General features: G+C 43.4%; 2 protein-coding genes across 3 annotated transcripts in view; both read right to left on the bottom strand.

Moving 5' to 3' along the window:
• Window positions 1-217: 217 nt before the first annotated feature.
• LOC121865018 (myb-like protein Q) overlaps window positions 218-21,484 on the bottom strand; it is a 44,038-nt gene continuing 22,771 nt past the window's right edge. Inside the window, exon 2 of the mRNA XM_042364310.1 lies at window positions 218-4,592. Coding sequence (XP_042220244.1) covers window positions 4,027-4,592 — 566 coding nt within the window. The 3' untranslated portion in view covers window positions 218-4,026. The remainder of the gene's footprint in view (window positions 4,593-21,484) is intronic.
• LOC121865017 (zinc finger protein 384-like) lies at window positions 8,714-10,836 on the bottom strand. Of its 2 annotated transcripts, none has more exons than XM_042364308.1 (2): window positions 9,282-10,836; window positions 8,714-9,009 (listed from the first exon to the last, which is right to left on the bottom strand). In XM_042364308.1, the coding sequence occupies exon 1, from the start codon at window positions 9,927-9,929 to the stop codon at window positions 9,342-9,344; it is 588 nt and encodes a 195-aa protein (XP_042220242.1). In that variant the 5' UTR covers window positions 9,930-10,836; the 3' UTR covers window positions 8,714-9,009; window positions 9,282-9,341. The 2 variants fall into 2 exon arrangements, with proteins under 2 accessions (XP_042220242.1, XP_042220243.1); XM_042364309.1 differs by having other exon boundaries at window positions 8,714-9,006.

The raw sequence follows: 21,484 nt of genomic DNA, 5'->3' as shown, positions 1-21,484 counted from the left end.
GTGCAATAATAGATTAACAGGGAAGTAATATGTAAATGTAATAACCTAGTATGTATAATGCCATAATCACCCCCCCCCTCACACATGCGCATTTTTCTATACATATTCATGCACACACCAACACATCTCTTCGCTATAAAAGTATGCACATTTTTGGATTATACCTACACTTACCCATTTTATACATTACAATCTTATGGAGGAGAAAAAGGCTACATTAATTATGAATATTTATTTACAATATTTAACAAAGTTTATATACTTTTCCAGATATGAATACATATGTTTTAACAGCTTTCATCAGCATTTACAGTATGTCATTCAGAACACCCCTGGCGAGTCCAGAAATTGAGTCTGTACACTGTATGAGTCCATACACTGAGTCTAGACACTATGAGTCTGTACACTGTATACGTCCAGACACAGTATGAATCTAGATACTGTATGTGTCTGAATATTGTATGAGTTCAAAGATTGTATGAGTCCAGATACTGCATGAGTCCAGACATGATGGGTCAACATGACCACTGTGAGTGAGGAACATGAAGGATGGCACAAGGTGTGTGAGCCTTAAGCCAACGCCATGACTAGTAGAGAGGAACACAGACTGCAAGGTGGGCGAGCTGACGACCCCTTGGTACACACACACACACACACGCGGGTAGAATCCCAAACTTTATACCAATACATAAAATTATATTTATTTAATCCTTTAGCAGATTAATAAAGACCGCAATAAACCAGTATTTTCCTTCTTATTATATTGTAGTACAGTTTGGTATTATAATTTCATTTATAAGGCATTAACAGAGAGCAATGCTTTTCTCCTAAATGATATATTTGGGCGCTTGTTACACCAACGGTCCAACACACAAAGTACTCTCATTGGTCACACTCTGTACAGCGCCACAGTGAGTGAGTTTACAGAATGGACGTGTGAGAGCTGTTTATAATTCCTGAAAACACAATACATATTATTAGTGTTCGAATATGTATTGTCCCACAGCTGAGGCCATGAAATAAATGTCTCTGAGTTCAAGGCTTGTGGAGCCATTCACTGAGGGCTGAAGAACCAATGACACACTTGCATGCAATGCGTTTTAGTATAAAATTTACCTTATATTATAAAATATTTTGCATAAATGATTTCATAAAACACTAATTCATTAAAATTTATTTCTGCTGTATATGCATCTTTGTTTAATACGTATTATAACAAAGCATTAGATTTACTGAGAGTGAAATGAGTACATTGCCTCATCTTTCTTTCGTGTGTGTCTGAGGTGAAACTTGTATTGTGTGAGGAGGGGGAGGGCTGTCTAACAAAATGACATACATACATACATACATACATACATACATACATACAGGTTAGTCTTAATTAAAATTGGCACATTACTTGGTCGTTTTCTAGCCCCCGATATGATAAATTTTTGGATTCACAGACACACACACACGTTACTATCCTCTTATTCAGCCAGTGTTGGGGAGGCATATATTGTTATCCCTGTCTAAAGTCCTGTACTCGCGTCCATATATTTGTTGGTACACATCTAATCGCTTGATTCCTTCAATATATGACCAGATAACTTTTATATAAATCACGACTTAGGTTTGTTTGGCGCTTGATTATATATCGATAAATTCTAGCTGAGTTTTGACGCGGGCAGTTGACAAAAAATAAAAGGTATATTGTACAGACCAGCGAGTACTCAAGAGACTACACTCATTAATTAGAGCTACACAACCCTTACCAGAACCCCAACTGAGTTTTGTATTGAGGTTTTTGTTCGTAAAGGTTTGGTCAAGTTTGGCTTTGGTAGTTGTCATTCACGTTTTGATTCAGTTTATGGTCGCTAACTGATTTAGGAATCTGCGAGAACATCCTGTGTTAGCGCGTTCAGTACTGACATTCCAGTTTAACCTTCACGGAGCTTATGCGACAGTACAGTCGTGAGCAGAAGTCCTGTCGCCCCTTGTGCTGTTCCGCGAACCAAGAGATTCAGACTCATGAACCCGAAGCAGTAGACACTGATGCATTATTCTGCCCATAAATGCTTCGGATTCATGAGTCTGAATCTCAGGTTTCGTGGAGCAGCAGAAGGGGCGACAGGACTTTTGTTCACGAGTGTACAATACTTGCCAACAGTTCATAACGGAGACGACAGACTGCCCAAGCGGGTAACGATTCGCGAGCTATCGGTGGTGAAAAGGATAAAGTAAATAAAAATGGATTCATTATTGCACTCCACCCCCTAAACATACACAATACCAAGCTGTACTCCATACTGTACTGCCATTCAATCAGTGGCGCTTTTCTCTCGTTACTAAATAAAAACAGTTCCTATATACTGTACAGACAGGGATAAAACTATACAGTATACCCTCTCGAATCATATCGTGGGGCATAAATGACTCAAATGATTCTAAATAGGGTATAATAACCTTAGCTATTCAATATCTCATGTTTAATATTCCTGCAGTAATGTATTTTTTTATTATTATTCACTTTATTAATATAGACCAAGTACTGTATAATGTAACAATGGTAATGTGACCAAGTGTATTGTAATAATGGTTGTGTGTGACCAAGTGGTAACAACACGAGTTAGTGGTTTCAGCATGAATCTCGGTTGGGGTAAATGTCATGGTTCTTTAGGGGTAGTGGGATACATACAACACACTATAGAAAGTAGTATGGCCGGTGTTGTGCAAAATATCTACCGTACGAAATAAGTCACACCTGACATTTTTGCAGAATAGCTATGCAAAATAAGTCCCACCACAAAATATCTATCTCGGTGTGGTATTAGATAGGATTTCAATAAAGCTATTGTTGTTTAATATCGTGACCTCAGCGTATCCAGTGAGTTGCCCATGGCTCACGGCATGAGAGTACTGAGTTATAAATATAGGGATAATGTTTCCCTATGTGGTTTCTACTTAGGTATAGTGTGGCTTCTATTGGTGTGAAAGGGAGGGAGTAGTCCTTTGGCCAACGTTCAGGTGGCTTCCGTTAATTAGTTAGCCTGAGTCTTGGATGATGTATGTAGGAGGGGGAGCAAATGTAGGTCTCTGATGGGGTTGGGGGGGGTGACATAGGGGTCTCAATCTCCCATCTCCCTATAATCAACCAGCAATAACTAAAATCACCAACCATCACTTGTATTCCGATGATTTGATCAAAGAGTTGAAGGATATTCTAGAATCTGGGTACTTTTTCGCAGGCTGTCAGCGGGTATGTTGACATGCGCCGAACGGATGGTTTCTGGTTTAGCGCATGCGCAGTCTACGAGTATATCGCATGTGAAATATATTCCACAATACCTGGCACTACATTCGACTGCTTTTATTTCCCAAATAAATTTTGGTTCTCTTTTATAGACAAGTCACATGGAGTGCCCCGAACCCGGACGCAAACCAGCGTACCTTAGGCGAGCGTTGTATTCTTTGGCCGCCGCACCCTAGGTGGATGTGAGCACAGTACATAATTATTAAGTTGGTGGGTATGGACAAGTCCCTGACCTGGTGGGTGTGAATAGATTGAGGTTTCATGACTAAAATTACACCTCGTATTTGAAACTTGGCGTGAAACAACAACGTTTGACGACTATATCATGTAATGTACTGACAGGGGTTGAGGAGTGGTACAGGTCAAGAATAAAATACTGTTTTTAGTCCTTGGTATAGGTGTCCTTGTGTGTATCAGTGTAAGGCTTTGGCCAACCTTAACCTCGTACCTCACTGCTCACCGGCAGTAGCCTCGTGGCTCCATGGTATATAATGTTTGTTCACACTAACCAATTCTTGAACATTTTTGGATAATCATAAGAAGGTTGACAAGTATTGTAAATTTGAGGGATTGTCTTAATAATGTGAAATGTACATTAGTGATCCCCCATTTGGCCTTCCCCGGCTTACAGTTATAGAGGCAGTGATGAGGATGCCTCGCGAGGGGTACAGTACATGACAGTATAAGAATATTCCCCTGAACTTACACTAAGCGTAATACTAGTCAAGTGTTAGTTATCTAGTGGTTGGTGTAGACTGTCTGATGTTAGAGTGTGTAAACGTGTTTTGCTGGACGGTAGATGTTTTGTGTGGGCTGGGGAAATGGGTGGTAGGGAGGGGCTGGTCTGTGGGCATCATCTGATTGTGAGTTATTCTCTGTTGCTGGGTATGGGCGGTGTTGGTGGGCGCGGTGTGATACACTGGTGAACTGAGTGAGGTGGTACTTGTTGAACACTGTGACTGTGGTGCCAGACTGACTGTTCCCTTGTTATTGTGTATGTGCACCACTTCCTGATGCTGCCCCAGCTGCTGCTGATGGTGCTGGTGTTGCTGGTGTTGTTGTTGTTGTTGTTGTTGTTGTTGTTGTTGTTGTGCTTGCTGGTGGGGAAGTTTACTGCGATGCTGAAGACTTTTATGGTTAGCTAAAGCATTGCGAGTACGGTAGTGTTTGTTGCAGACGTCACACTTGTGTTGGTAGGTGGTGGTGGAAGAGTGCTGATCACGGATGTGTGTGGGCAGGTGGGTCCTCTTGCTCAGCCACTTGTAGCAGATGGGGCACTGCTGCTGCCGCCTGGGGTCCACTGCAATGAAACACCGACACACTCATCAACAGCCTGCATAAACAATATTTAACACTGATGTAACTAACTTCTTGTTGCTCTCCTTCACAAACAAGTTTCAGTTACTAGTCTGGATTTGTTCTCGGTCAAGATGCACTTGTGTACATATTTTTGTGTTTGCTTACTAAAATACACGAAGAACTCCATATAACAGTATTATTATGCATAATCTCAATTTTATTTTTGTTTTTTACAAGACCCCAACCAAGACTCCCAACATGTGACCTTTTGCTGCAACCCCTCTCCAGTTTCGGTGTAAAGTGGCCGAAGTCAAGAACAACATAGATTTTTCCTCACATCCAAACATTCATCCATTCTAGCTGCTGCAACGGACAGACAAGTTCTGCTCTAGTGTTCCTCTTCCGCAACAAGGCCTCAAGACTTCCATCTTCCATTATTCTTGCCATTTCACACCACCCAGCAGCACGTCCATCCCTAGAAGACACTCAGCACAATGTTCCTCCATCGATCACACACACACACACACACACACACACGCATCACTGCATCACTCGTATCTGGTAACCCAACAATGTCAACACACCTCACAATTACGTCAAGTACTCCTCGATGACGAAATTTAGTAAAGACCACAGTTGATGGTTTCTACTGTAAGCTTTCAGGTCTAATTTATCCTCATAATACAGACCCTATGGTGATACATCCATAGACTCTACCTTAACATAAAGGCGTCTCATACGAGGTTTCCAAGTGCTGCATGTATCCCAATACACGTCCGGTATAATAACCTATCCGTAAGACGCTACATCATGTTATACATACTTTTACCATTTAAAATTCTAATGGATTTCAGTGGGACGAACTGTACCAACCAATCATCAGGATGGGTGAGAGGCGCCATCACTGTCTCAAATGACTAACTTGAAGGAGGGAGAGTTGTTTCCAAGTGATGACGTGACCACTCACAGCTCACTTGGTGGTTTACAACTGAAAGCCTTAGAGAGCGACCCCCTTGTAGAGCCCCCAGGCCTAACCTGCCACACTGATGGTCTAAGCTGATCTTGCCCATCTAATATTATTTGTTTTTTCATTCTATGGTGACGTCTCATACATGTTAACAAGTGACTGGGCCTAGTTTCTCAAGGGTTCCTAAGTAATATTTCTCGTACAGTACCTGGAGATGTAAGAATACACCTAACTGGTTAACTTGAGCTAAAACACCCTAAAAACACCAACGGTACAATAAGACTCGACCTTAACTGGATACTTGCACTTAGCGCCATGTACTGTGTGACTGTTTCTAGGTAAGGTAATTTTAGTGTAATTTTTACGGTTTTTACCATAGTTTTTGCACTTTAAGTCAACAGTTAGATATGCATTTCCATATTCAACTGCGACTCATAATGTTTGTATGATCTTTTGATAATCTGATCCTGGTATGTTGAATAAATGTGACCTGTGGTGTGGCTCGCGACATGAATGAAAATATTCTGTGAGTGTAGGAAGTCAGCAGACCAACATACTGTAAGTCGAGGCTCCTACCTGTGAATCAAGCACAATATTGTCTTACTGTGTACGTCATTCATCACCACTTAAGACTGGTGACTTACGACTTACTTGACATTTAAGACGAATATAAACTGGAGTGTCGCCTGAGGAGGACAATGTTCACTTGACATTCACAACTCTGAAGGTCACAGTAAACCTGCTGGGGAGGTCACGTGTAAAGGTTAATAGTACAAATGTATAAATTTTCATTTTAATTCCTTAAATAATATTACACATACATCTGTTTCACATCAAAACCAGAAATAATGAGACCAAAAAGAAAAAACTGGTTTATATCTTACACTCCGCAGCACATTGCTATAGCTACGCCTAAATGAAAATTGGTAATATAATGACTCAAGGATATTTAACTTCCACTAAACATAAAAGATTGATACGTTTGGTACAAACAAATTGTAATATATAATGTATATTCCGGTAAAGGCAAACCGAGTGTTGTGTTGTGGTGTGCGGGGCGGGGCGGGGCAGGACAGGTAGGTGGTGAGTGTCGTGCTCCATGGCTGCCACACTCATACATGTTGTACCCGTAGGTGAGGTGGCCGTGGCACGTTTTTTATTCTTTATCACACAAAATATCCAAAGACTTTTATCACGACTTTCCAGAATCGAGCGGAAAATATCTGGGACAAGTGTTGTGATCAGCGAGAATTAGTTGTTACTCTGACATTCACTGTTTGGAAATTGGAAATTTAGTAACCTAACAAAATTACTTTACAAGGAATCGTACATTTGTATCAAAACATACCTGTTACAATAAAATAATTTTAATAAAACTTAAACTTAAAGTTAAGTGAGAAATACTTTACAAAAACCAGCACCACTCAGCTACAGAAAGTCAAAACTGATGTTTTATTACTTTGTTTTCTCCTCTCCTCTCTTGTTATCCTTCTTCTGGTACACATCACGTAATTGTAGTACTGTACCCGGGTCTGTATCTGAACTATGAGGTACTGTACTCTCCCCAACAAAAGTCGCCTCGCCTCACCAGCCTCTTCATGAACCCTCAGTGAGACTCAGAGACCTGTTTCGGTTTCACAGGTCTGAATCTCTGGGTTCATGAAGAGGTAGGTAAGGGGAGAGGACTTTAGCTGGAGAGTGTACAATACGTGAGGACGCCGCTGTACTGTACTTCACCTGCACCAGTCTCTTGATGGTGTACAATGCTGGAGAAATACCACGAACGGGACCATGAAACCATTTTTGAATGCACACGACACTTAACCAACTAAACCAGACCCAACGAGCCAAGGCTAGTTTATTTGTAGATGGGTTAGGTTAGGTTTGGTTGGTTCATATCGTCTGTTCTGGTATTGTTCGTGTACAGTACTTTGTCAACACCTTACGTCATGCCTTAAACGAACGGGTGGTAATGACCGTAGAGAGTATGAGAACGTTATACCGCCGCCTCGCCATGAGGTAAAGGTAAACTACTCGAGTTCGTATATAACCTCCCGCATTTTAGTTGGATCCAGGAGAGTCGTACATACTGCAAGAGGGATATCCCATTATGGTTGTGATATTATATGGTTGTGGCAATACTGTAGGAAACTCTTATTTAACACTCTCAACACTTTCACTCGTGTATTAATGTTCATTATATTGTTTTTACATTCTTCAGTAAATATTGCATTTTTATTTAACAACAAAATAAATATAGATGTAAATTTAAGCCTCATGGAAGTTTAATTTACTCACAGAGCTGCTGTAAGTACAACTGCAAAGTTTTCTGCTGAGCAACTAATACCTTGAAATAGTTTGATTGAAATGTGGCCAAATTTTTCGCAAATGTCAAAAGTTAAACTCTGAATAAAAAGAGGAAGCTTCCCAGTACATGATCAAAGTTATCGAGCCATGCCATTCTATATCGTCTTGTAATATCTCGGGGCTAAAGTGACATTTGTCCGTGTTGTCCTCCGGCATTACTATTGTTAAACACCTTATTCATCCGTAGTCTTAACTCCACCACTTTATGGGATGAAAGTCTTATAAATACCATGATTTTACACTTGATAGTGCCGGAAGAACACTGGTTTCAGTGGATGTAAAACTGATATAATTTAGTTTAGTTGTGTTAAATTTGTCAGCGATGGCAAACACTCAACTGACGTAGAAACTGTCACTATTAAACTACACTAATGTTGTTCTACAGCACAACTGATTCTCCCTGCCTCTCTTACCTCCATAACTTGGATCATCAGACATTTTCATTGCTACTACAGCTTGGGAAATTTCATATGGAAAATAAAAATGCACAGGATTTAAATAAAAATTCAAGGGCTCTCAAGTCCTTGAAAATCTGATCTAAAGACTCCAGGGTTTTCCAGATTTTCCAGGACTCTTGCGAATCCTGCGTGGGTGTTTTGTGCATAGTCTTGCGGTGTGTGTCCGTGTGTGATGTTGGTAGGGGCCTGGGAGTGTGGGTGGTGGGCGGGCTGTGTGGGTGTGTGTTCTAGATGTTGGGCGTCGGTTTGTGGGTCGGCAGTGGTGTGTGGGAGCGTTAATGGGTGGGTAAAGGCGTCGAGCTGGCGGGCGGTGACGTGGTGGACGCGGTACATATGTGTCAACACGTTGGAGCGGTTGCGACAATTCTTGCCGCACACGGGACAGAGGGCGGCGCTGGGGTCGTGAGGTGTGTGGTGGTCACGGACGTGTCGGCTGAGGTTACTGCGTGACCTGAACTCCCGCCCGCAGTGGGTACACCTGTGGCCAGACCCGCCGCCCACCGCCGCCCGCGTCCCGTAGTGGTCGTCCGCAACGTTGTTGTGGGTGACATGAGTGGCGTGGGAGTAGCGCCGTCCGTTGGTGTCGTCACACGTCACCACTCTCGGGCTCACCGCCGTCACCACTTCTGGAAGGACAACCCAGCCGTCAGATAGACGCACCCACCGACCCTCTCACCCACACCTACAACATAATATATCTCACGCTACACACCACAACACTACACTCTTCTTCACATACAAGATAAACCTCTACCCTATACTTTCGTGCCCTTGGCGTTTTCGTTTACTAAACATAGTATATAAAACGACAAATTACATATTGGCATCAGAAACAAACTGTTGAGGTATATTAGTCTTCAGCAAGAGTATGATACACGAAGTATGAGAGTTGAGGTACATTTTAGCTACCGTAGGTGGCTCAGTGTTGGGAGGTGGCGGTGGTTGTGGTGGTGGGCAGCTAGCACTTGTGTGTCTCACTCATCACAGTGTTGGTAGCACCACACACCTGGTACTTGGCCTCCTCCACCATACTTAACTCCACCTGCGGCTCTAGCTGTTGCCCGCCAGGTTGTTGTAGCTGGCTATACAGGTGCTGTTGCACCTGCTGTGCCTGTTGCTGCACCTGTTGTGCTTGCTGCTGCATCTGCTGTGTCTGCTGTTGCACTTGTTGTGCTTGATGCTGCACCTGATGTGGCTGGTGACCTGTAGGCAGCTGGTTAACACGGGAGGGGTCGTGGGTGTTGGGTGAGCCATGGAGGCCATGGGCGGGCATGGGTTGGGCAGTGGCTATGGCGTGCTGGAGCGCCTGGTCCCTGTTCTTCTCCTCACGGTGGTACATGGTGATGTGGTAGCGCAGAGAGTTCTTGGACGAGTACTTCTTGTTGCAGTACGGGCACGTGAACACCTGAGGCACGGCAGCGTGCAGGTCCCGCACGTGCGTGTTCAAGTTGGACTTGGAGGAATAACTCTTGAAGCAGTGAGGACACTTGTACGGTTTGTAGCGCCCATCTGAAATGAAGCAAAACACGGGCGGTGAGGCAACCATCCGATCCAAGAGTGGGTGGACCCCCCTGTGCCTGGTTGTGTGGTGGAGGGGCGAGGCCCGCACCACAACCACCACCTTATACTACACCAACACTAAACTTTCTACTTGTGTTACACTCCTTTCAAAATGCTTCCTGTGCACCTCCACCAGGCACTACCACTTGCTACACTTAGCAGACAACAACAACACACTCCGCTACAATATTATCTACTTGGGTTGCGATCACCTCACTACGTTGGCTCTTGTTCAGCCACAATCAGGCAGTATTGTCACCGTGTGTCATGTGGCAAATACGGTGACGACTAACACATTGTATAGAGAGAGCCGCAAGCTGTTGTTGAGACACCTACCTCCGCTGTTATCACTTTACGCGACGCACACCACCGTGACAGTTGTTAACAGTGCAACCACAAGGAAGGTGTCTCGGGAGAGGGGGGGTGTACCGTCACCTTGGTGAGTTTGTTCATACAGGACAATGTAACTATTTCACGCGGTAATAAACAGTACATTAAATTGCTTATACAGCCCAGTACAGTAGAGCAGCACACTAACTCCATTATGGTGTGTGCATACATAACATTTTTCTAAGGTGACAGTTGATGAGGGAGATGACAGTCTACTGAAGAAGACAGTCAACTCAGAGAGGTGACACTCTACTCAAAGAGGTGGCAGCCTACTGAGGGAGAAGATGGTTTACTGAGGGAGGTGACAGTCTACTGAGAGACGTAACAGTCTACTGAGGAAGAAGATGGTTTACTGAGGGAGGTGACAGTCTACTGAGAGACGTAACAGTCTACTGAGGAAGAAGACAGTCTACTAAGGGAGAAGACAGGGTGCTACTATAGCGTGCGGTCTACAAAGGTATCTTTAGTCTAACCTAACCTAACCTGACCTAACATAACCTAACCTGATCTAATATAACCTAACCTGACCCAACTTGACCTAATATAACCTAACCTGACCTAACCTAACATAAGCTAAATATCTTGTAGACCGCACGCTATAGTAGCACCGAAGACAGTCTACTGACGGAGATGACAGTCTACTGAAAGGAATGACAATCTACCAAGGGAAGTCAGTCTACTGAAAAAGACGGTCTATTGAGGGAGGTAACAGTTAACAGAGATAGGGGACAGTCTATTGAGGTAAATGACTGTAAACTGAGAGACGTAACACTATATTCTGTGATGTAACGGTTTACTGAGGAAGGTAACAGTCTACTGAGATGACGATCTACTGAAGAAGGTAACAGTCTACTGAGAGATGACGATCTACTGAGGAAGGTAACAGTCTACTGAGAGATGACGATCTACTGAGGAAGGTAACAGTCTACTGAGGAAGGTAACAGTCTACTGAGAGATGACGATCTACTGAGGAAGGTAACAGTCTACTGAGAGATGACGATCTACTGAGGAAGGTAACAGTCTACTGAGAGATGACGATCTACTGAGGAAGGTAACAGTCTACTGAGAGAGATGACGATCTACTGAGAGGAAGGTAACAGTCTACTGAGGAAGGTAACAGTCTACTGAGAGATGACGATCTACTGAGGAAGGTAACAGTCTACTGAGAGATGACGATCTACTGAGGGCGTAACAGTCTACTGAGAGATGACGATCTACTGAGGAAGGTAACAGTCTACTGAGAGATGACGATCTACTGAGGAAGGTAACAGTCTACTGAGGAAGGTAACAGTCTACTTAGAGATGACGATCTACTGAGGAAGGTAACAGTCTACTGAGGAAGGTAACAGTCTACTTAGAGATAACGATCTACTGAGGAAGGTAACAGTCTACTGAGGAAGGTAACAGTCTACTGAGAGATGACGATCTACTGAGGAAGGTAACAGTCTACTGGAGTAGATGACGATCTACTGAGGAAGGTAACAGTCTACTGAGATGACGATCTACTGAGGAAGGTAACAGTCTACTGAGAGAGATGACGCTCTACTGAGGAAGGTAAATAGTCTACTGAGAGATGACGATCTACTGAGGAAGGTAACAACAGTCTACTGAGGAAGGTAACAGTCTACTGAGGAAGGTAACAGTCTACTGAGTGAAGGTAACAGTCTACTGAGGAAGGTAACAGTCTACTGAGGAAGGTACAGTCTACTGAGAGATGACGATCTACTGAGGAAGGTAACAGTCTACTGAGAGATGACGATCTACTGAGAGGAAGGTAACAGTCTACTGAGGAAGGTAACAGTCTACTGAGAGATGGCACCTACTGAGGAAGGTAAGTCTACTGAGGAAGGTAACAGTCTACTGAGAGATGACGATCTACTGAGGAAGGTAACAGTCTACTGAGAGATGGCGATCTACTGAGGAAGGTAACAGTCTACTGAGGAAGGTAACAGTCTACTGAGAGATGACGATCTACTGAGGAAGGTAACAGATCTACTGAGGAAGGTAACAGTCTACTGAGAGATGACGATCTACTGAGGAAGGTAACAGTCTACTGAGGAAGGTAACAGTCTACTGAGAGATGACGATCTACTGAGGATGGAAACAGTCTACTGAGAGATGACGATCTACTGAGGAAGGTAACAGTCTACTGAGAGATGACGATCTACTGAGGAAGGTAACAGTCTACTGAGGAAGGTAACAGTCTACTGAGAGATGACGATCTACTGAGGATGGAAACAGTCTACTGAGAGATGACGATCTACTGAGGAAGGTAACAGTCTACTGAGAGATGACGATCTACTGAGGTTGATGACATGTAACTGAGACAGGTGAATTACTGAGGATAGGGAGGTGGCAGTCTATTCAGTGAGGTGAAAGTGTACTGAGGGAGAAGACTGTATACTGAGGGAGATGACTGTCGACAGAGGGAAGTAACAGTCTTCTAAGGAAGAAGACAGTCTATTGAGGGAGATGACAGTCTAGTACAGTAGGTAGCAGTCTAATAAAGTAGGCAACAGTCAAGTAAAGGAGGTAACAGTCTCATACAGTAGGTCACAGCCTAGTAAAGTAGGCAACAGTCAAGTAAAGGAGGTAACAGTCTAGTAAAGTAGGTAACAGCCAAGTAAAGTAGGCAACAGTCAAGTAAAGGAGGTAACAGTCTCATACAGTAGGTAACAGCCTAGTAAAGTAGGTAACAGTCTAGTAAAGTAGGTAACAGGCTACAAATGTACAGTAGATGCTAGTCTACCAAGGGAGGTGACAGTCTACTGACAGTCCCTCAACTTCGCCGTCGCCTCAGACAAATTTCAACAAGGACAACAACAATGGCGGACAAATTACGGAGCGTGGATGTTATGTAAGGTGAGGGAGGCCGGCGGGGGGTGTGTACCCTGGCCTGGCCCTCCTCCACCTCCTCCATTACCACCCCTGATCTACACGGCCAGGCAATAGACAACCTCCCTAGACCATCATCCGCCAGTAGGGTCGGCGGAATATGAAATAAGGCCCTTAAAACACCCATGTATGGGATAGGGTAGGATGTCTAGTGCCTGTACCGACAGACAACTAACCCATGACACAACCCTAACACACTATTAGCTTAGCTAGGCGGTCAGCCCGCCCTCTCTTACCTCCTCCTAAACTTCTTCAATTTCCGAACTATAACTTCCTCCCCCCCACCTCTAATCTTCTTTCACCCCTTATTTCTCTAAAAAAAAAAAAACTCCTCCATCCTCACCACTACCTCCTCCCCCCACCCTCACCAGCACCACCTCCTCCTCCTTCTCCACCCTCACCACCACCTCACTACCCTCACTCTCTACAAACTAACACTTGGTGACTACGAATATAACAATAACAACAGCCTTTCTCTCTCCCTCCACACACACACACACGCACGACATTACACCATAGAAAACGAGATGTAGGAGTTAGAAGCCGCGACAAGAGGAGAGAGGCGGTGTAGGAGAGGTGGGTCCTGTGCCGTTCTGCCGCTCGGCATTACAGATCCTCCTTGTTTTCCCCCCAGGACGATGATGAACACACCGCCCTCTATCTACCACTACTATAAACAGTCTACACACGACATTATCTACCATCTAATCTAATTCGTGCAAGCTAACACAATTGGGTTAATTTATGTCATACAAGAATTCTCGGATCAAAATTAATAATGTGTATAATCAACAATTCCTGCGTAACACGTGTGTGACTCAGCCTCTTGCTGGGTGTGGTAGATATAGTATAAGCGTGGCAGTGTGTTGACATTGTTGACACGGGGAAGAGAGGGGAGGGGGACGTGATTGTTCAGCCTGGGATAAAAATGTGAGGATGGTGGTGAGTGCGGGAGACAGCGGGGCGGCGGCCAGGCTGTGTGTGTGTGTATGTGTGCGTGTGCCTGTGTGTGTGCCTGTGTGTGTAGGTGTGTGCGTGTGTGTGTGGGGGTCACTGGAGACGAGGAGGAAGGCGCCCGCTATTGATTGATGACAAGACGTGGTCCCTCTCCCACCCCACACACACACACACACAAACACATACATACACACACACACACAAGCGCACAAGCTCACATACTGTACACACACACACACACACACACAGAAGCTGGTACACGTACACACATACACAAACTATCACACAGGATGAATAAAAATGATATATGTATTGTCAAGCTTTGAATGAATTGAAATACTCTGATGGTGATATGAATAGGATACATCTACAAATACCTCGACACGATACTTTGAAAATACCCAGTACACTTCTGAGGTGGCCAGACAAGTGGGGACTGTGTGAGTGTGTGAGACTATTGTAGACAGTCAACCAATAAGTGAGGTTAGGTTAGGTTATGAGTACTGAAGTGAATGTGTAGACAGTAATTATCACAATATGAAGTACTGGAAGGCGAAAATTTATGCTGGTGAAAGAGATTGAGAAAGAGAAACGTCAGACCGAAGGGTATTTCAAGGTGATGCTCTGTCACCTCTGTTCTTTACTTAGTCAGTGAGTCTATATAGTGACCGAAAGTGACGTGTACGGAACAACAGTGATAGAATGGTGCAAGTAACCGGAGCAGGTGTAATATCTCGAACTTAACGAACACTCAGCAATTTATACAATACTTGAAAGGATTTAGTTAGATTGAGAATTTGTTTTTAATATTTTGATCTGGTGAGTAGGTATTAGTGAGTGAGGTGAGAGAGGTGAGGTGAGGGTACTGGTCCGGCAGCCACACTCACTCACAGCTCGGGTTACCAGTAAATACCTCCGAGTTAAGTGTGGAATAGATAAATGTACAATAACAGTAAGGCAGGAGGGAAGCGGTCAAGACATATAAGGGATGAAACTACTGGCAAGAGAACAAATGAACTGTGAGAGAGAGAGAGAGAGAGAGAGAGAGAGAGAGAGAGAGAGAGAGAGCACTGGGTGGTGAATATGACCAAAGTAGAATATTTTAGTAGAAGTAAGAAGAGACTGAAGAAAATACATTAGCGAGACAGACCTGAGCAGTAACTGTAGTGGGAGGTGGAAGGAGGGGGGTGGGGTGATGACTGGACAATAGGTGAGTGAGAAGAAGGAAAAGTCACTACACTCGTCATCCCTCACGTCTTAGGAAATACCACAAGTCATTAACAAAGAATAATAATTTGTTCAACTTCCACTAAAGTAGGAAATCACTGATGTCCCAACACCTCCCATATTATAGTAACATGGGGACCTAATCACTATTAAGGTGGTCAGGTAGTCCATGGATAAGGAAGTTTTAATGTTATATCCTCCTGGTGAGTGGCTGGCATGTGGGAGGCGAGGGATAAGAATAGAAGTTACAGTGAAGACCTCATTACACCCGCGAGGAAATATACACGTGAAGGGGAGGAGGAAGAGGTGGATGAACGTCTGGGAACATGGTGAACAGTACACCAGTAAATTATCCCATACACTACACCTGAACTAAAGCCAGTGGAGGAATGTTCATTGAAGCCCCCCCCAAAAAAAAATTAATGAAATCGAAACTGGCGAAAGATCTAATAAATCTAGAAACCAATTTGCAGATGAAAGATTTAACGTACAGAGAGGAAGTATTAGAGGCTGGACACGGTAATAGAAACAGTTCACTACTAGACACTACAAAATATAAACGGGGGGAAAGGTGAGGTAAGGATTATGTCTTACTAAAATAAATACGATCAGTGTAAACAAAACAACAACAGGGTGACAATGTGCTGACTGTGCTGGGTTATACGGTACTATATAAACACATTGTAAACCTGTGCTGGGACAACCAAGGTCAATTGTTGTGGAAGTTTTATAGCCAGTGATGAAACGATACAACATTACCACACAAAATATATATGTTGATGAAACTGTAAAGAACATCAATAAGGGAATAATACCTAAAACAGTGATGTAAAAAGGGGAGATAAGTAAACAAAAAACGCCATGTAAGAGAACTGTAAGAGATGCGAGGAGAAAAGACAAGAGTGTAAACACCTGAGGGGTGAGTGAGGCAGCCCAGCTCTTACACGGTGACAACATCAAACACCACTACAACATAATATAAACTAATGGCTCAGGCTACGTGATACGCCCACGCTCTCTGTCTCAAAAAAAATAGAAGACAAGCACGAATTTAGAACGAGGCCGTAATAACACTAAAGACCATCGACCCAATCAAAACTCTCGACCTTTGACTTAACATCCTAAAACTGGCCCGGCTCTGACCCTTAACCCCCACACACTCATCATTCTGTCACCTTATGGAACTTGCTGACAAAACCCATGACCCTTCAGGCTTTTATGCCCTTAATGCATGAGTCATAAAGGTAAGCATGAACTACGCATGCTTCCCAGATAGGCGCTGTAAACGCTTCTGCGCTTCACCTTGCACAGGCTGCAAGGGGGTGCCCAATAAACTAGCCCCCCTCAGGGGCAATCTAAAAAAAAATTATCTAACCCTTCTGCCAGATTCCCTTGACATTGCAGCCAACAACTTTTTGCCACAGTTATAACCCCGCCCGCCCGACCCCTCCACCTTCATGTACTACCATCACTGATAACTACGACAAGCCTCAGACCTCAATACCGTGTGTGAGGCTAAGACCAGACAAAAGCTGTACTCGATGTGTGGTAAATTACAAGTTAAATTTCGCCAATATAAACTTTTTTTTTATTCGTCTGGTTTTTATAAAGACGGAGAGTTGTTGTCACCAGCCTGGCGTCGTTGTGTTGGCCGTCCAGTTAGGTTTTTGCGTCTACTTCACTAGTCTTAAACATACGAGCGTCTGTGTCCGCCCGCCCGCGGTACTCTTGTTAATGTGAACAACTACTGTACTCTGGTTTGTGTGTTTGTCGTGTTGCTAGCTGGAGTGTGTGTGAGGTGCGTGTTGTGTGTGGAGTCTGAGAGGGGTATGAGGTGCGCGTGGTGGTGTAGACTGTGTGGAGTGTGTGAGGTGCGTGCAGTGTGGAGTATATGAAACGCGTGTGCGGTGTGGAGTGTGAGGTGCGTGGGGAGTCAGCTGGCCGAGCTACACCTGGTGTCATGGTCGCATACAAATATTTTTATAATTATTGTCTATATTATTTCTCTCCAGCTTGTGTATCTTAGCACGTGTACCGCAACATGGCGGCCCCCTCCTGCTGCTACCATGGTTATTGTTACCATGAATAATGGGAGGCGAAGGAGGTGAACGAAGTATAGGGTGTGAGAGAAAGAAGAGAAGAGGAAAAGAGTAAGATGATGTGAGTAAGGCGGAGGAGGAGATGAAGGAAGACGAAGACCAAAAAGAAAAGGAATAAAAGAGATTTGATTGATTGAGGAGGAAGAGAAGTAGTAAGGAAGTGTGGGGGAGGAGGGGGAGCAAGATGATTTGAGTAAGGAGAAGCAAAAAGTAGGAGGAAAAGTAACATGGTATGAGAGAGGAAGAAGAGGTGGTGGTGGTGGTGGAGGAGGAGTGTTAGGGGCGTCACAAGGCGTGTGTTGCTCCGTGACCGTTCCTCAGCCAGGGTTCCTTTGTTCACGCCCGATCCCATTCCTCCCTCCCCCCCCCCCACACTCACTCTCTCCTTCCTTCCTTCCTTCCTTCCCTCCATCACCTACTACAACCTCCACCACCGACCGACTCACATCTCTCAACTCAAACTTCTACACGTCTCAGGTGCCGTGTGTCACTCTAGCTATTTACACCACTACCACCATCATCACCACAACGCTGAATTGATAACACACTTTGGCAACCTCGTCCCGGACCCGCCCAAGGGCTGAGTGAACTGTACAATGTGGGCTACCCGGATGTTGTGTTACCCCTCCAACCTCTCCCTTCCTCCCAACCCATCCCCTCTCAACATCACTGTATGTTACCCCCTGAGTGTATTTGTGAGAGTGAATATGTTTTGTGTGTGTGTGTGTACAGTACCCAGGTGTAGGAGAGGTGTTACTGGTCCTCACCTCCCCTACAATCCTAATATTCCTCCTCCTCCTTTTTGTTTTACTCCTCCCCCTGCGCCTCCTTCTCTCCCTCCACTTTTTTTCTCTCCTCTTCCTATTCTCGTTCTCTTACTCTTCTACCTCCTCCTGCCTCCACTTATTCCTCTCCGTCCTCCTCCGTCTCTTACTTTCCTCCCTCCTCTTACATCTCTCCCTCCCCCTTCCCGGGCCGCCTTTCACTCAATAATTACCAATTTCTCTGGACTCTCGCCTGTACTACACACTCAAAAAATCTTAATTACATCAAAACGTTGTGTCTGAGGGTAACAAGTCTATCTATCACTCTGTTGCTTAGTTACTCATGTGTGTATGTGTGTGTGTGTGTGTGTGTGTGTGTGTGTGTGTGTGTGTGTGTGTGTGTGTGTGTGTGTGTCAAGTGTAGGAGGTGAAAGCATAAACAGTGTTTACAAAGTTCCCTTGATGTTTGCTGGGGTGTACGGCGTCACTTCATGAAATTATACGAAAAAAAATAACAAAATAAAAAAAAATAAATCATAAACAATAATAAATAAATAAATAAATAAACACCGGGTATATGTACTGTATTATAAAACCAATGGTTTACACTGTTCAGATCTTTAGTCGTTACTCTCCCACCACCGCCACCAGATCTTTCCCATACCGATGTTTGGGATGTGTGTGTGTGTGTGTGTGTGTCTGTGTACAGTAACTTCCTCCTCAGAAGACAATACATTAACTCGGGTATCAAGGGTCTTTGTGAACATCCTGTAGTACATCCGTCAACTAGACATAAACCTGGCAGCTCTGTCCTCTTGTTCCACCTTAAAACAACCCAAGTTGTACGGCTTCCCTCCCTCACCATATTTGTTTTTTTTTCAATTTCCACTGTAAATTATGTTTAGTATATACTTATAATTGGAAAATAAAATAAGATAAAATAAATAAAATAAATAAATATCCAAGTGATAACCGTGGTAACATTATGAGATGTTCTTATCACCACCATGCTATTGTACTATTCCAGATGATACTAAATGTTACATAATACTTCCTTGAGATAAATGTACAGTATATATCAGGTGCCTTCACGATAGCTCAGGCTCTCAACTGGCTCAGCCATGTTAATATTATGATTTTTTAATCTACGCTGTATCTGTGTTCTTCTGGCTAAATAAACTGTTCCAATATTATTATCAATATCAATATGTCTTGTTAATTAGTATGAGACGTTAGTTAACACGAGGTATGTTACTGCTTTCGGTGTATTGAACTGGGTGTATGGTACTGCCGTTGTTACGAACAATTCTTGGTCATCTTTGTAAACTAAAATATACACAGACAAATAAAAAGATCCATAAATTGTTAACAAATTAACATGAAATAAAAGCGAATAGATCATTAAGTATTATTCCCGGGGCAGCAAGTAAAGAGAGGGTGTAGCAACGTCCATAACTGTGACCAGGTGGGACGCTGACACCAAGTCTCCCTGTCCCTCTAATAACTCACCTAAAAACTATCCTTTATTAATGGCAGTCTGTGTGTGTGTGTGTGTGTGTGTGTGTGTGTGTGTGTGTATTTGATTCGGTTTGAGTATAGAAGGGTGTGAGGGTCAACCTGGCCGTGGTGAAGTCCCCATCAACACACACATTACCGGCCCTCACTCACTCGCATATGTATAAAACTGGACAATATGTGATACCTACAATAAAGTTATTAAGAGACGTTAGTATGTACATTTTTGTCACAATTTGCAACAATGAGACAAGATAACAAGTCTGTGTCCGCCATCATCCAGTGTTTGTGTGTAGACAGAATTATCGTGAATCCTTTACTTTAAATTCACATTGAATGAAACTTGAAAGGGGTGTTCATTTACTAAAGTCTGAGAGGATTATATTTGAGCAGTGATGAGCGTGTGTGATCTCTAGTGACCACAACAAGTAAAATGTCAGGGTTACGTTGAGACACAGCAACATTTTTCGTACTTGTGTTTGGTGAGCGGTTACGTCAACAAACACGATGGTCCCTAATACATTTTCACACAGACGAAGGACAAGTGTAAACCATTATCTCTATTCTTCCTATTTCCTGTGTCTCTCTTGTATATTAAGTGCTATTATTATTTAATGGTTAATTACAGTTTGAAGACAAACTACACCAGAACCGACCATTTACTTAGACCTCGACATGGAAGACAATCTTCCACCATTTTTCTTTAATATTACGATGACGAACTTGTTCTGGTGACTAACTTACATACACTTCCATCCACAAGTGACGACAGTCAAAAATTAACGTTACAACTTTTCCAGGCCATGTCTTAACGCATCAAGTTATGTGTGATTCTGGAACTATCTTGGTCTTATCAACTGCAATTACTTCAGACAAAAAGATGCAAAACAATGGATACAAACACGAGGCTTGTCATAACAAATGACAATAGCTGACAATCTGTGCTGGATAATCTCACATGTCATGACCGTGCATGCCAGAGGTGTTTTAATTTTCTTTTTGTGGAATGAAACAATTGAGGACAATGTTGGGGAAGACGGCCAAGGGGATAAGAGCCACCACAGCTTGGCAGTGTTCTACAGCGGCCTCCACCTGCTGCTGATGACCCACAGTGACTGTGTACGGCCTCTAATTTATTCGTCAGCTGTCACAGGGAAATCTTTAAGTAATTACTTGCAAATTAATATTTTTTTTTTCTCAGAGTTGAAGATTTTTACTAGAAGTAATTAATTACGTGGTCCAAACGGAAAGATGTTTTTACTTTGGTAATTTAGACTGATAACAAATTATGGTGGCAAGTGAAGGTGAGGAGAGAGGCACACCAGGTGGCTACACTCAACACTACCTTACACCCTCAACATAACAGCAATGGCTGCCTAAACTATCTACATAAGTGCTGTGATAACCGAGGGAAAACAGCAGGTCACGGCCGGGCACCAACACCACCCCAAGAATACTCCTGCTAACTTCCCTCTCGAGGGAGACTTCACTGTACACCATGATGTAACAAAGAGTAATCCATTTACCTAACTGATGGACTACATTTGAAGCTACAGTTTTTTGGGGGAATTGTAAAATAAACTTGGAAGCCATTTTAGTGAAAATCAAGAAGATTTTTGTGTTCAGTCAGGATGCAAGTAGTGGCAGCAGATCCCAGGCTGCGGCTGGTGTTGTCCACCACACATATACTAATA

The sequence above is a fragment of the Homarus americanus genome, unplaced genomic scaffold, assembly GCF_018991925.1.
Source record: "Homarus americanus isolate GMGI-L3 unplaced genomic scaffold, GMGI_Hamer_2.0 scaffold2539, whole genome shotgun sequence".
Classification (NCBI taxonomy): Eukaryota; Metazoa; Arthropoda; class Malacostraca; order Decapoda; family Nephropidae; genus Homarus; species Homarus americanus.
The sequence above is the reverse complement of the archived record's forward strand: the minus strand, read 5'-3'. Positions and strand labels throughout refer to the sequence as shown.